At 43.0% G+C, this 23,453-nt stretch overlaps 1 protein-coding gene across 4 annotated transcripts in view; it reads right to left on the bottom strand.

Moving 5' to 3' along the window:
• Nucleotides 1-21,306, bottom strand: part of cald1a (caldesmon 1a) — a 42,664-nt gene extending 21,358 nt beyond the window's left edge. For 3 of the 4 annotated variants that reach the window (XR_011034147.1, XM_068306596.1, XM_068306598.1), the window contains exons 1-2: nt 21,151-21,306; nt 729-820 (exon numbers count right to left, since the gene is read on the bottom strand). Coding sequence is in view for 3 of the 4 variants with exons in the window: in XM_068306596.1 (XP_068162697.1) it covers nt 729-811 (83 nt within the window). In the remaining variant the exon portion in view is untranslated. Of the gene's footprint in view, nt 1-728; nt 821-1,980; nt 2,098-21,150 lie in introns of those variants that run through there. The other variant, XM_068306597.1, reaches the window with a different exon arrangement.
• Nucleotides 21,307-23,453: the final 2,147 nt, after the last annotated feature.

Below are 23,453 nucleotides of genomic sequence, written 5' to 3'. Positions count from 1 at the left end.
TAGGCGAGTGACCTTGGCTGTTATCTGCATCCGCATCAACCCCCCCCCGCACCCCGTGTTTAATTGGAAGGGCTGCAGAACAGATGAGCAGACTTTTTTGTGAGGCGGCCTTATAAAAACGCCTGCTTGGCGTGCTATGTATCAAGTTCTCAATAAACCCCCTTTTTTGTTACTATTTTTGATGACTGCTCTTGGCGTGCTACCGCTCAATCAATTTGTGGAAATGAACTTTGGTTTAAATCAATTTCTCCCATTGAATTAAGGATAAGTTCACAAAGAGAGAAAATTGGGGGGAAAAAAGGGAGGAAAAGGCTTGATTGAACATTCCCGCTTAAAGGTCATCACTTTGCTTATCAGATTTTTTTTTAATTTTTTTTTTAAAGTTTATCTTCAAGCATGAGTTGAGGGAAGACAATATTTGCTGAGCAATGTCTTTAAAGACCTAGAGGAGGGTCCGGGCTATTAAAGGCGGCTCTATCCCTGCTCCGACTTGGCATGGACTTCAGAGGGGGGTGCGCCGTGCATCGATAACCAGAGCTTCATTACAAAAGCAAGACCTTTGGCGACAGCACTGCAGGTGTTCCGGGGGGGGGGGGGTGTTGTAAATTAAGCTATTTTCGGTCGACTGACCTTTGAAATATTTTCCGTGTTGCGAGGAGAATAAGTCAGAAAATCCCAGCGTTCTGATCTGCAGGCATTTAATGAAAGCCAACCGAACGGGTTCTTACCGCTGGACTTCCAGGCGCATTTCCTCCCGTTTCTGCCTCCTCAGCTCCCGGCGTCGCTCAAAGTCCATTTCATCATGATTCATGATTGTGCCCTGAGGGATACCATCAGCCAAAGATGTGTTAATTCAGGCAATTTCAGCAATGAAAATAGCAAAAGATTGACAGAATGAGGACAGAAATACCTTCAACAAAATACAGTAAATTCAAATCCTTGAGGTTTTGATGAACCTAAGCCCTGTTTTAAATAGTCTACTAACTAGTCTACTAGTGCATGTTTCATTAACTTAAACTTAGAGGTTAATGTGACTCTAAATGTTTTTTTAATTTATTTAATTTTATATACTAGTTTGTCTTAATTTCCCTTCGGAGATCAAACTAGTATATATAATAAAAAAATAATAAAAAAATAAAAATTTAGAGTCACATTAACCTCTAAGTTCAAGTGAATGAAACATGCAACAAAAAGGAACTGCTCTTTCACATTAAAAGCATTTATAAGATCTAACTCAGGGAGGCTTTTATTGTGAAACAGTCACAGGAAACAATGTTTTTTCAACATTTGCAAGTTTTTTTTTGCTGTTTCCACCTGTAAAAGTGAAATATAAAGAAAAAATAGCCCTTCAAGTCCAGACAGGAGGTGCTTTTTTTTGTTCCACAAACTTTTGTGTAAAAAAGAAGAAGGAATGAGGCATAAAAATGACAGAAAAGAAAGAAGAGGAAGAGGAAGAAGAAGAAGAAGAAGAAGAAGAAGAAGAAGAAGAAGAAGAAGAAGAAGAAGATTTTTTTGATTTTTGCAAAAACACTTTAATCTCATTCAAACATTTTGCAGTTTTACATTAGATGAAAGCATTTAAGTGCCTCAAAACATCTTTTCCAAACAAACTTCAATCACATTTAACGAAGAAGAAGAAGAAGAAGAAGAAGCCAAGGCAGGATGTTAACTCAATCAGTTCAGGGTAACTCTGGCTAAAAATACCCCAGTAGGGTATGTGACTGAGGACAGGGACCACCCAGGAGCTGCAGAGCCTCCCATCGTAAATCTAGTAGTCTGTGTAAACCAGCAGAAACATTGACTGTACAACAAAGTAAACCGACATGAGGAGTGGAGGGGGGGTGGGAGGAAAAAAGGTGCATCTCGGTGATTTAAGGAATATTTAAAGACTTTATCCTTTGTGGCGAGACGATGTAGAAGGAAAGCAGACTGTGGAAGGAAAGTAAGATGCCAGGATATAAAGAACTATTACTGTCATACCTTGAAATAGCCTTCAAACAATGTCTTTCTCTTCACACCATACCAGCGTTCCACACAGCCTTCTCCAAGCAGACACACAATGCAACAACATCTGGTAATAGTCTCCCACAGTCCGGCCTCAGCTGACAAAAAAAAAAAAAGCCCAATGCCTGTTCCTTCCCCTCCCTGCTCGACGTCCCTCCCTCCATCCCTCAGTGACCTCCTTCCTTCTTTCCCTCAGTCTTACCCTCCTCCTCCTCCTCCTCTTCCTCCTCCTATCTCTGCTGCTAGTTCTTCCTGTGGTGTTCAGCTACATGTCAAAGCTTGGCTAAAACTCAGGTCCCCAATCGTGACCTCGCATTTGAGTCCAGCTTCCTATGCGCTGCGAGTCTCGCCTGCAGTCCTTTCACAAGTCGGGTAAAGGAGGGCTTCTTTTGCAGATGCGTATTTGAATTTAAATGTAGGTGCAGTCAGGCAGAAAAGCTAAAACTAACCACGACACCGAGGTGATCCTTCGCCCTTCCTCGTTGCATCCTCATCACCCGGGCCTTTTTTTGAGCCTGCAGAGTAAAAGTCAGACCAGACTCTCTCCAAACGCCACAAAAAAATCACTTTCTATGTTTAGACGGCAACTTGCGTTTGGATATAGGGCTATTCATACAACCATAATCGAGACAAAATGAGAGCAATAACTAAAACCGACAAGGCCCCAGCGTAATCACACACTTCCTAGAACCGGCGACGCCAAGGGAGACAAAGTTATTAGTAACGCAAGCATGGCAGCGTGTAAATGTCCCGCTATTGTGGCGAATAATGTTTTGATTTATGCAGCCGGGAAGACTGTGATATAGTTCATCGAAATACGTGTCGGTAAAATAAAGGTATGTCAACAAAATTAACACGTATCAGAGATTTTACAAGGGAAATAAACCTAATTTTTCAAGCTAGTAATAAAATTGTATGACTGGAATTGAAAGTAGCAGGATCACGCCGTCTCGTCGAGGGAGGATTTACCAGGTGGAAGGACAGAAGAGGAAGCCTGCAGGAAAGTCTTGTAACTGATGTATATACGGTGGAAAGGACCACCCACACTTTGCAAAGCTAACAGAGACACAAGGAGCAGCGTTCCTCGAAGTTAAGCAACATGGAGTCGTACGTTTTTCAACCTCTTTCCGCTAAACTCAACGACATTTATCCATCATGCATTCATCCATTTGAATTTCCTTTCTTGGTAACACTCCTTCCCCTCATTTCTTCCACAATGGCTGTAATGACATTCACCAGTCAAATTACTACCTGTCGAGACTGCCAAGCCTTGGCGCAGAAGCCGGTGTCTAAGTACTGCCTTTTAAAAAAGCCTTAAAAGTTAAGTTGATGTTATCCTGACAGACTCTGGGATTACGCCGCTCGATAATGCCTTTATCGTATCAAGACGTCTCAAGTTAAAAAAAAAAAAGCACCAAAACAATGGGTCCATTTTGACCAAATGAGGCTGAAACTATACAAGCAGCAGCCTGGGATTAGCAGCCAGAGGCTCACCTATATCTGGATCTGGTTAAACGCTCCTAATGCTAGGAGGAGACCGCGGCTTCTTTTGTCCGATTTCTTCCAGCGACACTCGGAGCGGCTATCCCCTTTAGACAAACACATTAATCTCCACATATGGTTATGAAACTATGCGAGGAATGCTCCTATTTAACCTCTGATTTTAGCAGACGGGACTTGAAAAGAGCCTCCAAATGACTCATTCTCATGCCAGTCCCAAAAAAACAAACCCGGCTCCTGCTCTTTTATGTGCGCTCCACTGTTTAGATTGCTGAATAAATGGAAGTTATGTCAAGACAAACAAGTAAAAACTAGTTAAGCAAAAGTTACAAGCATCCCGGTAATGATGGTGAAACTTTAATCTCGGAAACAAATTTAGTTTGAAATACTCAAGATCACCCTTCATAGGTTTATGAAATAGAGGAAAGACATGTTTTAAGTCTGATAGCTGTTTAAATAAAACATGAACAGCTTTGACAGCTGATATTAAATTTATTACCAAAAAAACGAGTTTTTTTTGTGCTAAAAATATCGCATTTGAAGGAATCTACCCAGTTTCTTTGTTTTTTTTTGGTGACGTCACTATCCGAAATAAATCTTTGCTAACTTTTTCTGTTCATGTTTGTGCTTTGAGTTCTGCATTTGGGTCCTAACCTTTAAAAAAAAAAAAAAAAAAGGAACAGGAGTCGCTCCAGAAACAAAACCACCCACCAGAACCTTCCCTCAAAAAGCAAAAAAAACCCCACCAATTTACGGAAAAACGCTGGACAATTTTTGAGCTATGCTAAATGACACATTACAGATAATTACGATATAATTAAACATTAAATCATCGGTGCTAATTGCTATTTTTTAATAGAATGCTAGCAGATGTGGCTAGTGCTAACATTTAGGTGACATCATCATAACACTGTAATGCGTAGCAGGCATAATGCTTACTACATTCACATTTACATTCTCCCTTTTGCATGTTAGCAATTGTGTGTTAGCTACTCATGCAAAGACAGCAAACAGTGTTACATCGGAAGATCAATCAATGAATCAACTTTTATTTATATAGCGCTTAATCACATCTGAAGACATTTCAAAGCGCTTTACAGATAGAAAGCAAACAATGCCCTCCAGAGCAAGCATAAGCGATGGTGGCGGGGAAAAACTCCCTCATTGAGGAAGAAACTCCGGGCAGGACCCAAGATAACAACGGCAAACTGATCTTGCATATCTTGAAGCATCTGCACATTTAAGGTTCTATTTAATGTATATACACGGAACATAAATATACATTCACATTTAGGCCAAACAAGGAGAAGACTGACAGAGACGGACACGGACACACATTGTCTTTTTATCTTTTGGCGATGTCGGATGGATCATTTTATGATTATTTTACTACACAAATAAAAATCCTACAGTAAAACCGACAGGAAGAGATGAATAAAAGGAGAGATGCTGCATGCCTGGAGGTAATGTGCGCTAACAGCTGTTTTGGCTGAGGCTCTGGGGAGCGTTTGAGTTGGGTAAATCTAACGTTTTCTGCGGGGGTAAGGAGTCTCCAGAGAGAAGTCTGACAGGGCAGTTAAAATATGTTCAGACTGTGCGTGCATCGCGGCGGTGCAGCATTTAACAACACCGCCGTAGCTAACACACAACACGTATTAGCGAGTGTTTTGTGTGCGTGTGTGTGTTTGTGTGTGTGTCTTTATGCAAATGTGAGGAAAAGTGTCTGCAGATGTGAGTGGAGGAAGTACCCGTGAATGACGCATGAACGAATCTGACTGCATGCTTTCATTAGCGCAATACTGGAAACATGTGAAAGACAGTAAGACTGTCTTTGTGCTACGATTTAATGCATGTGTGTGTGTGTATGTGTGTGAGAGAGACAGAGAGAGATATCTATCCCCATCTATAATGTGGGCCTTGTATTGGTGTGCACATCCAGACGCTAGCAGCATTAGCACGTCCACAGTCCCGGGGGGCCATGCGGCTGCAGATGAGCATTCATTAACCTCGTTTGGGGAGCCTGTTTAAGGACGGACTCCTGTTATGAAGGCGTAATGAGCTGGTGGTAGCTATAGCTGAATCAACAGGGGCAGTCGTGATAACGTGCGACGTGTGCAACACACAACGAAGAGATTTTAACTTAGCAGTTGGCGGCTAAGTCAGAACTATTTATTTATTAGTCTTTCGGCGATGCTAACTAGAATATACGTAACCTTTAACAGAATACACAGTGCGCACTCTTGCGATCGTGCATCAACGCTTACAACTTCACCTCATCGCAGATTTTTAGTAGTCAGTCACGTGATACCGTACGCGCAATTCTATTGGCTGATGGCATCCGGAAGTGCGCTATGTTCCGTGAGTCTCGGACTTGCGTGAGACACAAAAGTGGCTTTAAACAGTCTATCAGAGTGTGGGAACATTTAATACAAACTTAATTTAATAATTTCAATTACTGTGAATAATAAGATAAATAGTTTGTCGCTATTTTGTGGAATTCGTTATTCGCATGTGGTTCCTGGAACGCATTAAGCGCGAGAAACAAGGGCGCGCTGTAGCTCCATTCTTTGTTTCAGGTTGGGAGCTTCTTCTTTTTTTTTTTCTGGATGGGGAGCTATTATCAGGTGAAGATAGGTTTTTATTATAGACAATTTTTTATTTGTGTTTCCATCTTTTCTTGGATCGTAGCTAGCAGCTAGCGTATCCAACAGCTGCAGACTGTCCTGGGCTACATGAGACTCAGGGCTATGAATTAAGCTTAGCATTCGGTTAATCTAGCAGGATTTACTCGAGTCTAAACAGACGAGCTTCTGTGCATCAGCATCAACATTCCATATTGTGTAAATCAACCACAATAGCTCCCGTTGTCAAAGAGTTCTTCAGCTGCAACTCCGAGGCAACGGCGGAGGTAGCATCAGACCTCGACTCAATCTCAATACCATCTGCTTTCCACTCACTCCATGTCCTCCAAAACAAATTTCTGCAAGTGTGGATTTGGCTCGAATGACAGAAAAGCTTCGCTTGAGCGCGAGCAGACGGTATTCGCACTCGAAAAAAACCAGAGAGGCTAACGTCGTCGCGGCGGCGACGAGCGAAACCAGGCCAGGAATGGAACGAGAGTCGACTCCTCCAAGAGCCTCAGACGTGTCGTCATACGTGACGGATACCGCCATGGCAACGCGATCCGGCATCCGATTCCTGAGTTCGTCTAGTGTCGTATCTCAGGGAAAAAAAAAAAAAAAAAAAACGTCCTGAGGGTTGAAGATGTCGATTTTCCATTTTGTGAATAAAAAAAAAAAAAAAAAGGGCTGCTCCTGCATTCCCAGACAATGGTTCACATTCCAAACACCTCTCCGTGTTGTGAATCATACACGAGACAGACTGACAGTCGGGGAAGCCTCAATGAAAACCATTCAGAAACAGCAAAGCTAGCCTTAGAGTTAGCCAACCACAACCATATTGGCTGGATCGTATTCGATCCTGATTGGATGCGACTGAGAACCAGAGGACGGCGCTTGTATTTCACTCTAAATGGGGGCCATGATTTCCAACAAAGAACATCAAGTCAGACTAAAGAAGACTTGAAATTGGCAATATAGAGCATAAGATCATCAGCAAACTGTTTACTGAGGTCATAAATCAAACAAAACTTAGACTTTTTTTTATAAGCTTCCACACATTTTGTCCAACAGGAAGAAAAACTACCGCAAAAATTGTATGGAAAAGAAACAAAACCTGAAATTATTACCTAATAAAAATCTATGCTTCGACCTCGTTCGCAATAAGTCTGGTCATTTTTATTTCTTTCCTCTGCAGTACGTCGTCTTAGCGATGTCTCCGTGTTCTCAGATCTCTAATTGCTCATCACAGCCGAAAAAAAAAGGACTCGACTGACTTCCCTGTACTCATAACAGCACGTTGTGATATAATAAATAGCACTTGTTTCAATTATCTCTCAAAATGACAAATCCCTCCTGGAGAGGAAGCTGTAGTTTCATACTTTCTAAACTGCCCCCGATAGCGTGAAAACAAATTGCTCTCCGTGTTGCATTCTTGAATCCGGTTTTTATTTTCCGCTGTCAACGAGATAACCGAAGCCAAACGCTTAAGCACACGATCATCTGTCATATATTTGGACTATGACTCAATGTTCTTTTAATATTTCCTCCTCTTGCCATCCCACACATGGATGGAAGTTTTGCTCATCGCAATAGGAGCTGTAACAAAAAAAAGATATCGGGATATTATGACCTTTCCTTTTCGAGGAAAGTCAGCTGAAAAACACGTGTTTACCTGTCGCTCTGGAATCGTGGTAAAAACAACGTGCTAAATCCATCGTCGGGATCCTGCAGCCCTGAAGGGATTAACTCAATTTAACTACAAGTATTTCATCTTTAATTGTACTAATTAAATTCCAGCCTCACCTTTCAGAAAAAATAAGTTAAGTTCTCGCTTGTAAGCATCCGATTCAATTTGCTTAAATAAAACGATGGACTAAAACGAGCCGATGCAGCAGTTGGCAGGAAAATAGAAGGGTTATAAAACACGGTTCTTGCATTTATTGTTGGTTTTTAAAAGGGGGGCATTTGCATCAGAAGTTGGGCTCCGGGTGCCCTTAAATCACAAATATTACTGCTTCTTTGTGAAACAGCAAACAGTCTTTAACTTTTAAAAGGATGTGTCCCCTCTTTTTATTTATTTATTTGTTTGTTTGTTTGTTTATTTATTTTTTCAAATGCACTTTCAGATGCTGCGACCGCATCCAAGGAGAATTGGGAGAAAAAAAAAAAAAAAAAACGCATTCCAAAAAGTACAGATCCCACACAAAATAGGGATGTTTGAACGGCATCAAAAAGGCTACTGCTGGGCTGGCCGGGCTCCATATGACCAAATAAGGAAGGAAAAAATGCTGCCTTTTCCCGTAACCAAACTGGGAAAAAAGAAAAAAAAAAGGGTTTGAGGGGGGGGGGGGGTGAGGTTTTCTTGCATGCTGTGTGCACAGTGGTATAGAGCTCTCACACTCTCCACACAGTGGCCACAGAGCTGGCTCCGTCTCAAAACAGCATGACTGATGTCGATGTCGGACCTGCCGTGACCCCCCCCCCCCCCCACACACACATACACCACCCCCCCCCCTGGGTGAATGCTCACACACACCTGCACGACGTCACCGGTCCTGAAAGAGAGGCGCTGCGCTCCTTTCACCGCGCTGACATTTCATTTTTAAAAACACACAAAAGCTTTCTGAATCATGGACCCCCCCACCACCACCACCCCATCACCACCATCAACACCAACCACCCCCCCCCCCCACACACACACACATCTCTCCTTGGAAGGGAACATTCCTCTTGGTGAAAAAGCAGCCCCGTCTCGGACGCCACGGTCCTCCGCTCGACTTAGAAACGGTTTGTTTATCTGCCCCCCACCCCGGCCCCCCCACACCACCAACCCGCTCCCGCTGCACTGCAAAAAAAAGAAAAAAAAAGAAAAATGAAAACTCCGTCTATTTGCTTATTTCATTTCATAGAAACTTATCAAATTATCTGGAACATTTCTTTTTGGAGCTTGTGTGAACGGCCAACAACAGATAACAAATAATAAATAATAAAAAAAAACTGCTGGGGGAAGAGAAAAAGTCTGAAGTCGCTGCTGAACAACACACTTTGTTTTAAAACTGTCCACCTTAACAAATCTGAACTTTCACATTCCATCTTAAAGGGCAGTGAGAGCTGCTTACTTCCTGTCTTGTCTCATCTCATACCCCTATGCAGCAAGCTTGGCTTAATAAATTAACAAAACTCAAAATGTTACAAAAAAAATAAAAAATTCATATGTTGGGTTATTTGCTATATAGTAGCTAATTTATGCAAAATAAATATTTTACAATATTTTGTTTTGATAATCTTAGCTAACAGACTTCACAGAGATTTCATTTTCATCCCCTTTGCTGCCTGAGTAATGTGATGTTTATTTCATTTTTTCTATCTGCAACAGTTGCACAGATATTTGGTGGACAAGCGAACTGACGAACGAACGATGACAATCACAACACATCACCGCTTTGAAGCTGGGTGTAATTATCTCAATGTGCTTCGTTGGTGCAGAAAAGGATTAGCACCGTTCACCTCCGATACAATCCTTTGGCTAAGATAATTACAATAGCTGTGTCAGCGTCGATACAGGTGACTCCAATGCATTATATTTTTAATATAAGAGCCGTACTTCAATATTAAATTTCTGAAGTATCTCTCTTGTGTGCAGCCCGCTGAATAACGGGGGAGGATGAAGTGATAAATTAGCTTTCTTCTCCTTTTTTGAACAGGATCCAGGCAGTTTCAGTTTTCACTCTGCGGCCTCTTATGTAAGAGCCTCTTTGAAAAAACAAAACAAAACAAGACAAAAACAGATATTCTGGTACAAAACATCCAGCATGTCAAATAATCTTAATAAAAATGCAACTGCACGACAGTCTGATGTGTGACTCCACAAGGACATTACTGTAGAACGCTCATCTTTATTGTCACTCGGGACAGAATATGATGTTAAAATGTGCAAATTATAAACAGACGAGGCTGCAAACCACAGCATCATTGAACTTAAACAAGCCACGGGTAAATAGATGCAAATTTTATGCATCAATATCCCGTTAGAATAAAGTGGTTTTGATGAATACCACCAAGACAATATCACCAAGCCTGAAGGTGCCCCGCGATAACATTTAAGTCTATTAAACTAACCTGTAAATATACAATATCGGTCAGATGCACTGAAAAAACCCTCACCAGAACAGGTTTAATGGTAATGGAAACCTCTGGCACCGCCGGTAATTGAATTCTTGCTCATTTTAGGTAACAAATAGAATTTCTAGACCGAAACACATGACATATCATAAATCCCCTTCCTCGTCATTATCCGGCGTCCATTTCCAAGAGGGGAAGGCAGCCTTCCTCACATTCCTTCAGGACAGCCATCTTGACACCTGCCTTCTGTCAGAGTAAATGAGGCTCGGGCAGGAATCTGCGTCTCCCCAACAGGACATTAATCTGCTACTAGTGAGCTGACCAGGGAGAACCGAAGCCCTGATATATGGCGAGTTTTAGTCTGAGCGCTGCTACCGCCGCCATCGTAGCTAGAGAACAGTTTATCCAGCTGATGGCTATAAAGTAGAATTGGATGGAAAGCGATAAAAAAAATTACAAAAAAAAAAAAAAACGGGATAGGAATGACCTCTACGATGCTTAAACTTTCCTTCAGATCTAAAAAAAAAAAAAAGTTCTTGAAAGATCACATTTTCAGCCACTGCAAAAAAACAAAAGGCCAATCGTCGATTGGGATGTGCAACAAAGCTCGCCGACCGTGACCTAAAAGCGTACATGATTAGCGTGATCCGCGGCAGTCCGCTAGCCTCTGGTCGACAGGCAATAACACGACATGTTGGAAGCATTAACTGGAACATAAAAATGTATTTCTCATAAAAGCTTGAGAGGTTCCTGATGTGCATGAAAAAAAAGAAAAGAAATGCAAAGAAAATGGATCTTGCTTTGAAACACGCTTTCCTATAAAACGCCACGCTTCGGGTCCGCGGCGAACGTTTTGGCTCTCGTACGGATATGGAGAGAAATTACGCTTTAAGTGAAAATAGATTAACAGAAGAACATAAACAGCGGCGTGATTTATGTGGCGAATCAAAAACCCCGTCATACCTTACATGGACACACGCATGAGGTTTAAAAAGCGTGACGCAGTGCCCGCCGACATGCTGAAAAGATGACATCTGAGTGCACGAGTTTGCCCTTTTTTTTTTTCCTCCAGGCATACAGAAAATACCTTTCGCAGACGACATATTTATTTAAATCGTTCCAAAATATCATAAATCTTTATCTTTCTTGGCTTGTTTTAAAACAAGAGTCAGTAAATCAAGGCGTGGAATGCCAATTTTTTTTTTTTTTTTTAAAGTGTGCTGCTTGGCTTTTTCAAGGGTATTACATGACAAGGTATTTTTCAAAATAAGAGGGCTGCATTCCTGGAGAGAGATAGGAGGAGATTAAGGGAGCTGGTAAGGCTGTGGGTGGGGTGGCGGGCGAGCGAGATGACCTGACCGAAAGGATCTATTACTCACAGCGCCGGCGCAGAGGTGGAGCCATCCCCCCGATGATGCTTTTAGGGCGAATCGGGAGTTTTTCTCAGGGAATGCATAAAAAAGGACACTTACCGCGTGCAGTCATGTCAGAAAAAGGCATGATAATAAAGAATCACATACAGCCAGGGATGGTTGGTTTTAATCCTGAGACTCCCCACCCCTTCTCTGGGTATTCATTCGGCCATGACATGCTCCGGGTGAGTTGATGCAGGGCCAAGCTATTTAATGGTGGAAGCGCCGGGGACTCTTCCAGCCAGGTGTGGAAAACTAAAAGATGTCTCCCGTCAGCAGACGGTTGATAAATGGACTTTATGTTGCCATGACGATAGCCATGCGAAGATAATTGGCATTTCTAAAAAGGGTGGGAAGGCCTGCAAGAGCTTCGAGTCAAACACGTGCAAATTACATCTCTCGTTGGACGTATTCTCGAAGATGATTAGAGCTGATTGGACTGTGGATTTACAAGCTGTGAAACCAAAACAATCAGCTGAAAGGTGCCAAAATGGTTGATAGAGGAGCAAAGCAAGTTTCCTCTCTGATTAAACATATTCTAATCTTTTTATTTCCATTAATAACAATCGATCCTGCATTTCCGGCTCGTTATCCTCAACAACTGATGCGTTCAATGGAATGAAATCGTTGCATCTTGTTTTTACGACTTAGCTTTTTTTCGCACATTAATCGAGCATCCTCTACAATCCGCAGGAATTGGATCGGCGTTGCTTTGATAACAAGACTGATCAATACCACTCGCAGGTCTTTCTGTGAGATTAAATTGGACACATTTAACAGCAGCAGCACTGTAAGAACACTCTGGAACATAGCGAAGAAAATACCGCGGTCAGAGAAAGAACTATTGTATAGCCCCTGACAAAGGACTGCAAAAGTCAGCACAAAAATCCAGCAGAGTAAAGGAGTCCTCATCTTAGTCCACCTACACCGGTTGACAGATGTGACGCCAAGAACTGGAAACGAGGAGCTCTTTCATTCCAAGATAAAATCCCCAGCAAACATCACCTCCTGTGGAAAAAATTATTTTTCCTCCGTTTTGGAGGTTTTGCAGCATCGAATTTAAAGATATTAAAGCATTAGCATTGCTTTTGTATCGGCCGATGCACAGTGTCCAAGTGACGGAGAGCACATCTATGCTTCCAAAGAATACATTCCACTCTTCTCATACCTCAAATCCTTGCAGGGATCTGCAGCGTGCATGGATGTACCGGCTGTTATTAGTGTGGCAACCCCCCAAACCCGCGAAAGGGCGATGTTTCTAGCCAAGGTGTTTCTTTCCCCAGGTCTACAGTAGACAATGCATGCCAACCCCTTAAGTCTGCAGTCCCCTGTGGGGGCATTTTGTAATGCGTTTACCTGAGTCCAGAGGCAAATTGACCTTAAGTTTAAATGTTAGACATTCATGTCTGCAGTGGTGGAGCGGCGACTGAGACTAGAACGTCTTGAACCGTGCCCTTCAGGAGCGCCACACTCTGTCGGTCTCGATTTCGTCTCTCCTTCTTGGGTTATGTGACTTTTTTTTTGTTTTACGCTCGGCTGCCAGGAATTCCAGGAAACCCTAAAGCTTCATGAGACATAACAAAGCTCGCTCTCTTCCTCTGTCTTTGTCTAGTTCGTTGAAGATTACGCCATGCCTTTCTGTCTGCCTTTTCTGCAGACCTGTGAGTTCTGCGACTCAAAAGTCATGTTATTCAGGTTCTGAATCGTAGCATCACAGATGACGGAGTTCCTCACTTTTAAATCTCGCTATACAATCACTGAATGTCACGAGTATGACGTGGCATTTACCACCAAAATGGGGATAAAATTCCGCTGTAGAGACTAAAATATGTGCGGTACTTAAGCCTCCTAATTCCTAAATTCATTAGAATAACACATATCTCAGACAGCCATGAAATTGTAAATAATTGAGCAGAAATCATTGGGGGGGGGGGCTCCTCCCTGTTGCGATCTTTCTTTCTTTCTTTTTAAAGCTGATGGCAAAACTGGAAATCAGATTCACAAAGCAGTTAAATGGGAATAAATCCAAAACCACATCCCCCACCCCACCACAACCTCCCAGCTCTAATCTGTCCATTGGGGGTCATCTACATCCTCGTTCTCCTTCATGTGGGTCAGCTCTGCTCTCGAACACACAGAACCACCTCTGAACAGCCCATATGGACGGACACACACCTACAGACATACCTTCTCACCCCCCACCAACCACCCACCTTGTGTTTACGTTCGAAGCTTGAGTGACTGGTATTTCATTTCGGCCTGCCTGGAGCCCTTTTACACAGTTTGGCTTGGCCGGTGTACCATTACTGGTCATTAAGTCTAACCTGAACTAATAGGGGCCCATATTTCTAGGTGGTCTCCCAGATGGCTGTCACAGACGTGAGTGGCACTGTGGCGCTCCAGGCTCGACTTAGACTCGCTGAGCTTCGTGAAAAATTTGCCGGGACGCATGCCAGACTTCGTCATACGCGAGGATGCAGACTCTTGACAACAAGAAGCCATTGTTCCAGGGAGGGCGTCTGGGGTGTTTTGTTCCTCATTAAGGCAGCTTTAATGAGGCCAGCCAGAACGGGCACCTCATCCCTACCGACGCAGTCTTGTGTATTTGAACCAATTTTAACATGTGACCCAATGAAGCATGTACAATCCACCTAAAACCATTTGCTCAAATTATATCCCTTCCAAAATCTCTGGCATCCAAAACACCTCATTGTATATGAGGTGTTAATTAGTGTATACAACTCATAAAACAAGCCAAAATGGTGTTGTAAAGGTAATAATAAGAGCTTGACAGGTAAATTGACAAGGGTGATGCAGACTTCATAGTCTTCAAAGCAAAGCCAACCATCTCTGTTGATGATAAATTAGGTATGAAGCAATGATGCATCTGCAAAGTAATGTTACGGGAACTTGTTTGTACATGAAAAAGTGAACCTTGGCATTAAAATGTTAGAGTTAGGGAAACTTCCTGTTGTCGTCATGCAGGTTGTTGCACTGAAACCAGTCAAGAGAGGACAATAATCGAGACCTCACACCAACAGTCTACATCTGGCAAGTCTGACAAGAAAACAAAAAGAAAACGCTGCGCGGAAAAGCCAATTACATGTCAGACTTCTCATTTTAGCGGCCATGTTTTAGCCGTGCATTCCTCTGTGCGATATGTGTCATCATTAATCAGAAGAGAAGGAGCCATTAGTCTGAATACAGGGGTAATTAATCCACGCTCACACACCATTAGATGCCACGCTCAATTTGTGCAGAGAGCTGTGTACTGGGTAAATAAGCGGAGATGACGGCGCCGGTAGATCTCATTCCTGCTAAAGGTGCTAACGCGCATCTGAAAGGTAAGATATTACTGCTTAAATTGATTGCATTTGCCAGCGCCTTTTTACCCACGACATTGGCGAAATGTACTGTCTGATCAAGGGGGTAATCACATGCATATGTACCATTAAAGAAATATGACTGGACTTCAATGTTAAAGCCAAAGCGTAAGCCTCCAACAAGGTTAAACTGCAGTAGAGCATATAGCATGAATCATCCCTAAGTTTAATAAGTACCATTTGGCTGTCACCTCAGCAGCCTAGCCCTGCTCTATTACAGTAAGGCCCCTCCGGTGCAGAGCTGGGGTTATTCAATAAAACCCTGAATGAGTGTTTCACCCAATCACCACTGGCAGGGCTCCGATGAGGTAAAGAGCTCTCCAATGCCAGCCTCCGTCCCCAGCGGACCACGTCTGATTAAAATTGTTTTCTGAAGCCATTTTTTTTTTTTTTTGCTTCGTTCAACTCATCCCCCGCTCTTTGCCAGACTCGAGTAAAAGTACAGAGAGAGAAATTGACAAATTACCTAATACGGACTGAAATGAATCCACGAAAAACGATGTAATCTATAAAGGCCTCTGATAGCTGGATGGATGGGAGCGTTGGATTTCCACTTTTTTGGGGTTTTTAAAAATTTTTTTTTGGAGACGTCTTCGGTATCACAAAAAAAGACACAATCGCTAAGGCGTTCGCTTCATTCCTTCCTGCTGTTGAGGGAAGGGATACGGCCGTTCGGTACATTTGATCTTCAGCTCTAATCACTTTCACCCCCTTCACTTTGCGTCCTTGGTGACATGTGAAGTGGAAAAAGAAACGTCGCCCGCCGGAGACGGCTTTCCTACCCTCCTCGTCCTCTTTCCCTCGCTCGTAGCGCATTCCTGAGCAATCCTCGGAGGCTCGTATGTAAATGCACGAGTATGCTTCTGATTAGGAGGCACAAAGAGTACACTCTATAAATGCACTCTTAAACAATTACCGCTGCTCCCGACTGCAGTCCTGACACAGACCTCAGACTGTGCTGCTGCCAGACTGGCTTATTGGTGATGGGACAGATGGATGTGGACAATTTTAAGCAATGTGCTTCGCTACAAGAGTTAAAGTCTGGATACATGACTGTGACAAACATCACGAGCGACCGAAACATGGCGTAGTCACAAAATAAGTCAATTTAATTGCATTTTTTATTTGTGAAAGGCAGCCAGAGATTATTGTAACCCAACACTGAAGTCCCCCCCCCAGTGGAACTGTTTGGCTTCTTTCAGCTCATTGTTTTGGTCGGTGTTGGAGCTGCAGCTGAAGGAGTCAGTGGAGAGCAAGACAAAGCTAGCCAGAGAGTGACTTAATCAATATCATGGTTACAAACACTGACAATGACTTTTTGTAGACTTTGTCAATAAGGTCGATATGCTAATGTTTAATGTCATCATATCGTTACCAGAAAAATAGCCAAATAAGACTCTTCGCAATGCAACAAAATGCTAAACAGTCAATAGTTTCACCTTAAAAGCAGTTTTATTGCTACTGTAAACTGGATTTCCATGTGGTTTGGTCTATAAATCATACAGTACAATATTGGCAATAGAATCAATAGATATCTGCACACCCAAAACTTCCAGTAACTATTTAAATGGAGGGTGGTTGGGATAAAAAATTTACTCTTGAATACAACCCAAACGCTTCCAAAGGATCACAATAAGTTGGACTCACGCGAATGCCCATGTAAGGGCATAGCGATTGTTTTATGTGTATGAGGTAAGTCCTCACTTCCATCATTACCACATATGAGTCTGAACCCAGTCCTGCCAGTTCTCACTCCCATGATGGCAGGAGTCCAACGCTGTCCTTCATATCTGACACACACACTTCAACACACACATTCAAACACACCTGTATAGACACGAGTGGAAACCCAGCGTGGCTACGACTGACCGGTACCCTACCCTGAGCGGCTAACCTTGCTAACTGTGCAAACACATGACCTCACTGGTCATATGTTTACCCTCAGTGGTAGTTTTCACACATGCCGCCTAGGATTGACATCACTTTATTGCCTCCCTTTAATTCCCCAATTACCCTGAAAATATGCCACTTTTAAAAGGTGATTTGACGGGCTCTTGATTGGATGTGTTTGTTTAGCTTTGGGTAAAAAAAAAAAAGAGGATGATGGGAAAAGAGGTAAAAAGAGGACAGGGTAAGGGAAGGGATGCAATAGGAAATATGTAGCCGTTAGCCGAGACAAGAAGGGTGGTTTCTCCGCCACAGGGACACATTGTGCATATCTGAGGTCCCCGTGGGAGGATGCCAAAGGAAAACACAGGGCCAATCAGCTAACAGAGACATTTCCTGTGCTGGTTTTATCAGATGAGAAGAAGCCCAAAGGCTAAACGTCCTCCTCTTAACAACGGATAGAACCGGGCTACGAGGGAACGATGTGGAGAACATGCATCTTTGTAGGATGACATCAGAAGCGCTGCTCGGGAGCGCTGACCTCACTCTCGCACAATCAATCATCCAGGGAGCAAAAATAAAAAATAAAAAAAAACATACAAAATGTAGCTCACGTGAGAAAGAGTGGAGGTTTTAACTTTTAAGATACGAAGCAGGGCTGCCTCGTGAATTAAATCATCACCCGCTAGAATAAAAAAAATTTTAGATTTAGTTAGAGGGAAAGGAATATAATAGTTTTTCTTTTTTTTTTTATAGCTCTGGAACTTCTGGCGGAGCTTGGCATCTGGCGACTAGCAGATGGCGGGCCAATATGTCAGTCACTAACACCAACATACCGCGCTGCCTATTAGGCAATCTGGCCTTGAGTGATAGCACTTTTGAGCATGACACGAGCGAGAGGCTGATCTAACAAACCCTCTTCATCAGAGTGTGACTAAAGCCCCGAGGAATTCAAACACAGGTCTTTCATGCCCCACATGACTGCCTCCGTCAAGGGGGGGGGAATCAAAGTTTGGGGAGATACTTTTGGAAAGAAATGAAGTAAAGATACAGATCCAGGGCAGAGGGATTATTATTATTATTATTATTATTATTACTATAGAAGCATCAAAGTTGTGGCTTGGAAACAGTTGGATTAGAAGTGGTTTAATTATACAGGTTTCACTTTGGTGGTGAATCCAATATAGGTTGGGGTCAATTAGGGTGGGTGGAAGCATTCTCCATCACCCAGGAGACGACCATAATTGCACCAAGCGAACAAATGCCAGAACACCCAACCAGCACCGTGAATACCCCCCCCCCCACACACACACACACACACTCCAGAACTTTTCCATGTCAGCTTGGCAGCAAAAATGAGAAACAACTTCTTTTTTTTTTCTTTTGAAATGGCATTCCGAATTAAAAGAATCCAAATCACAAACACCTGCAAAACTCTTACTGCACTCCCCCCCCCCGATACCTAAAGCTAACATGGGTTTGGATTTCATGCCCTCGTGTGATTTCACGAGCAATTAGGCACAACGTTTTTTTATTTTTAACCTGCCACTTAACCGTCATTACCTGGTGAAAGAGTTTAGATTCTTTTTTCTTTTTTCCCCCCAGCTCGAATTCTGCCCCCCGTTCCTGCAAGCTCACCATATTATACAACTTAGTGTGCGGTTCTGGATGCAGCACATTCAAATTATATGCTATTGAATTCAAAGACGAGGGTTGGGGTGGGGGGGTGGGGTGAGGAATGAATGTGCTGTAGGGCTCAGGTCCCAAGCCGAAATTCCCATGAGTCCTAGCTGCACGCCAATCAAAATAACCTGAAACTAGCTGAACTCCATCCAGAAACAAACACCAAACACAAACTGACTGCATTTGAGACAAACGGTGGACGCCGCCGACGAGAACGATATTGACGAAACGAAACACGGCCAGTTTTTGTGAAACCGCCTTCAGCCGACAATTCTGACGCAAAAACAAACAAAAACGCAGCGATATCTGCGACACCTGCCGCGCAGAAACGATGTAAGTTTGGACGGCAAACGATCGGAAAAAAACCCGTCAACGGCCAAAAACAGCGGATGTAAGCATCTATTAGGAGAGAGTCTGCGATAGAAGATCCCCTCCGCCAATTTTCCATTCTATTCAAATTCAGCTAGCCTCTCCGTTGGCCGCCTCGGCGCGGCGGCGGTGGTAAGAAAACGATTGCCTCGCAGGGAAACTCTTGGATTCTTGCTTTTGGAACCCGATACCGCGGCGGATTATGAGCATCTAGGATAAAAGTATGACAAAGCAGCAGCAGTTTAACTTTGCATGTACGTTAAGTCGTAACTGTGTGCAGCCGGCGCGGACGTATATACGTGCGCCTCGCACATGTTCGGCGTGAGGCGCGACGACAACTCGGTCCAAATTTTAACAGGGGAGAGAGCGAGGGAGATCCAGTGTACAGTAACTAGAGGCCCTCACCGCACTGAACGGTCCGCAGCCAGACTCCGGAAATGCATGGCAGTGTTCCCTACATCCTGCCCGCCCAGCCCTAACCCAGGCTACTCGCCCCACACTGCCAAACCCCTGTTATCACTCCGTGCAATTACCTCCAGATTCTTCTGCACCCATAGCACATGGTGCCAGCTACAAAATCCCCTTTTCTAAGCAAAAGCGCTTCATGCATTTGAGGTGAAAGTCTGCAGGTTTCTGTGTGCATTCAAGGCCAAGAATGACTGTATGAGAAAAAAAAATGGAAAGAAATAGATAAGGGCTTCCCTGAAAGACTATTATAGAAAGAGAAATTATGATTTTTTTAATGAAAACCATGCTGTAGTCACTCATATCAAATGAAATGTAGAACCAAAACTCAACTCAGATGGCATGAAAAGGTGTTAAAACACCATTTAGGTGAAAGTGAGTTCGCTAAAAGTAATGGATAGAGGTGGGGAAGGGTTTAAATAGCCAAATAAATGCAAAGGACAAAAGGGTGCTTTTAGTTTAAATTGTTAAAAGTGAAGTATCTTTTCCATACAATAATAGATAAATGCTTAGATATGGCAAATACAAGGAATATATAAAGAAATTAACTTTCTAGGTTTGTTTCTTCTAAAAAAATGGTGAGAAAACTGATGAAATAGCTTCAAGCATAGGAAAAACACTTCGGTTTAAAAGGTTTAAAAGAAATGAATGTGCTCCAAATGTTAAATGTTAACCTGAACATTAAAAACAATTCAGATTGAGAGATTGAAACCGATCAGGAAGTTCTACGACCAACATTTCTCTCTTCTCATTGGCAGAAACGTCCCCACATTCTCACAAGAGACCGAACAGAACTCCAAGCGGATGGATAATGGATCTCTACAGATGGAAATTACTGATCTGTGCAGCTGTGAGTCAGCATTTCCAACAGTTAACATGGTTTAGAGGAAATGTCTTTCGAGTCGAAGCCGTGGTGGACATTTACATTCCTGCTATGAAGGTTCCAAACGCTGCCAGGAAGACGCTCATTTTTATGATTTTTTTTTTCTTTGCCAGATAAGAACTTTTCCACGTTCTTTAAATATGTCTTTATCTTTGTGAGACATAAAAGTGAACCTTCCCCTGAACTGAGAGATAAATCTGGATTTTTTTAATGCATCCAGGAAGACAAAAGGAAGAGGATGTTCCTGTGAAAACTGTTGACATTTAAGACTTTGCTCGATAAATATGTGAAGTAAGCAGATCTCTGCAGTCTGTCAGATATCTAACAGCTCAAAACAGCAGCTGGGGGAGGTGTGTGTGTGTATGTGTGTGTGTGTGTGTGTGTGTGTGTGTGTGTGTGTGTGTATGTAATTCACTTACTGGAACTCTTGCAATCTTATTTGAACACCCTGATTTACAGTTTAAACATGTTATTTGTGTAATTTCCCCCTTTTGCAGTTGAAGTTTTATTTTCCAGGATGGAGGAACTTCGCCCTAGAGGACTAAAGCGCGCATTACAAGCGTGAACGATTACTTTTCTTTGTGTTGTCACGCAGTTCACGAAACCACCTCAGAGGCGGCTAGACGCGCACAAACGTTGCGTCTCCGCTTTTACGCACAAAGAAGTCGCGCGTAAAAACCGAAAGATATCCCGAAAAGTCACAGGCGCGCAGGGGAGAGGAGCGCACGACGCACGGTCATCAAAATTTTCATCTACCCCCCTCCCTCTCTCCCCACGCCAGCACCCCCTGCCGCGTCACGCACATTTTCTTTTGCGCTTACCTATGGATCTTTGCGGGGACAGGAGTTAAGAGCTGCGGAGTCGAGTGTGAGGAGAGGAGAGGGAGCCGGTCTGCAGTCGGTCCTCCGCTGGGCTCACTGATTAAAAAAAAACCACACACACACACACACAAACACACACACAAGCTGGATGAGCGTTCAAGCCCCTCCCTTTAAGGCTAGATCTCATCCACTTCTGCGCCCCGGTCTCTGCGCCCTAAACGCGTAAATACCGCTCAGTCTGCAACCGCAAAGTCCCCCTAAAGGCCGCCTGGGTCTGAATGAACAAAAAAAAAAAAAAAAAAGTCAACCCTGCAACTTGCGCAAAACTCCTTATAATAAAAGTCACGTGATTCCTGGCTTGTGGAGGCCCTCATCTGTCAGGAGCGATCAGAGGGGATGTTCATCTTGCGCAAAAATAGGAGGGATGCCCCCCCCCCCCCAGGGCGAGCCAACCAGGGCCTGGAAAGCTTCAGAGGTCACGTGACAACCATAAAGAATTCTGCTCAGATGCGTCAGCTAATAGACTTTATCCTCCATCTGGACTGTTCTTTTAATCCGGCAGGAGCTGTTCTCGTTCAGGCCTTCTTAACATCCGGGGACAGTGAAGTGACGTTTATGTTAATTGTATTATCTCTAAAAAAAACAAAAAAACAAACTAAATAAATCTAAATTCCAAGAGGTCACGACCCCCGGTGTCCTCAGCTGCAGCCACAACCAGTTCTTTCACACGCGGGTGAACGTGTGGTGTCATGTTTGGTTCCTCTGCTGAGCAATGATTGTGTTTTGTGACCTTTTTTTGTCTTTCAGCGTTCTCCGAGCCTGGACGCAGGAAGTGTGGAGGTGACACAAACACAATGGCAGCAGTGTTCTAATTCCTAAGACGCTGCCCCGCGTTGTTTTCCTCCTCAGAAACAATGATGACGCGAACAAAGAGCGAATTTGAGAGGCGTTAGCGGTGCGGGGAAAGCGGTGCATACGCACCTTGGCTGTTTAATAATTAAAGCACAAATTAATGTGTTTGTGTTTGTGTGTGAATGCAGATGATAAAATCTTGAACTCTCAATAAAAATCACAAATTAATCCATTTTCGGATAAATATTTTATTCATGAATAAACCGATTCGCAGAATCGAAGCCCAGGCTGGAGGATTCTCCTCGCTCCGGCGAAGCCAGGTCAGGCGGTTGCCTCGGCCTTTTGTTCTTCGATTTTAAAAGCCTCAAATGGAACCGTCAACGCACAAGTCGTAACAAGACGCAGCACCGAACCAGGCAGGTAATTACATTTGTTTATCGGGGTCGTAAACCGCGGAGAAATCCTTGTAGCTTTTGGGCTGTTTATCCGCGAGCTGTCAGGGATGCGCGTGCCTTCGAAGCCTCGGGCCATAGAGATCCGTACTGTCAAAATCCGGCTGACATATATACCTTGAAAATATTACATCAGACGAAACACCTCAGAACCAGTTAGACGAATTTGAAAAACCGCATTTCTTTAAAAAAAAACAAAACAAACTTTTGACATTTGCCCATTTCATCATATCTCTTTAAATCAGATGAAAGGCCCTACGTTTGCCACATCGCGTGAAACTGATTGAAGACTTAACGATGGGATTCACTTTCAAAAGTTGTATAAAAAACGTTTCGCAGTTAATGATGAAACTCCCAGATGTTGTTTTTTCTTGTTTTTTGTTTTTCGCAAAAGCGTTAGCGAAGCGTAAACTAGGGCATAAAGGATGCTGCAGATTGAAACGTATCCCAGATCGACAAAAAAAAAAAAGCGTCAATTTAATCTATGCAGAGGCTTCCCCCCTCACTCGCTATATGATGGATGATCGGAATCTATTTCTTAGCTTGTCGGAGCATCAATGTGAATACCAAACACCTGCAGAGAGCCGGGTTTAAATCATTCAGCGGCGTCTCTCCTGCATCTTCTCCACTGTCAGACGATGGATCCCTGCAGCAGCAAGTCAGCCTCACGTTTGTGTGGTTGTTGATGAACGCTGTTATAAAAGGCAAGGATTAGCGCAAGAGAGTTACTATTTTTGATCAAATACTAAAAACAGTAGAGCCTGGAGTTACAAGTTTAATCCGTTCCGTAGCTGAACTCGTAACTCAAGCAAATGTTTCCCCGTTTAGAATAACTAAAATCATGTTAATCCGTTCCAGTCTTGTAAAAAAAGCCCCACATCTCCTACATGATGAGAAAAAATATATAATATATTCAAGTCAACCAATAGACATGCAGAATTTACCTGTGTATAATTAATCATATAAAAGTTACATAAACAATGGTAAAGAATAAAAAGA

This window comes from Antennarius striatus, chromosome 22 (assembly GCF_040054535.1).
Source record: "Antennarius striatus isolate MH-2024 chromosome 22, ASM4005453v1, whole genome shotgun sequence".
Classification (NCBI taxonomy): Eukaryota; Metazoa; Chordata; class Actinopteri; order Lophiiformes; family Antennariidae; genus Antennarius; species Antennarius striatus.
Note: the sequence above shows the minus strand (reverse complement) of the source record. Positions and strands in the feature narration are given on the sequence as shown.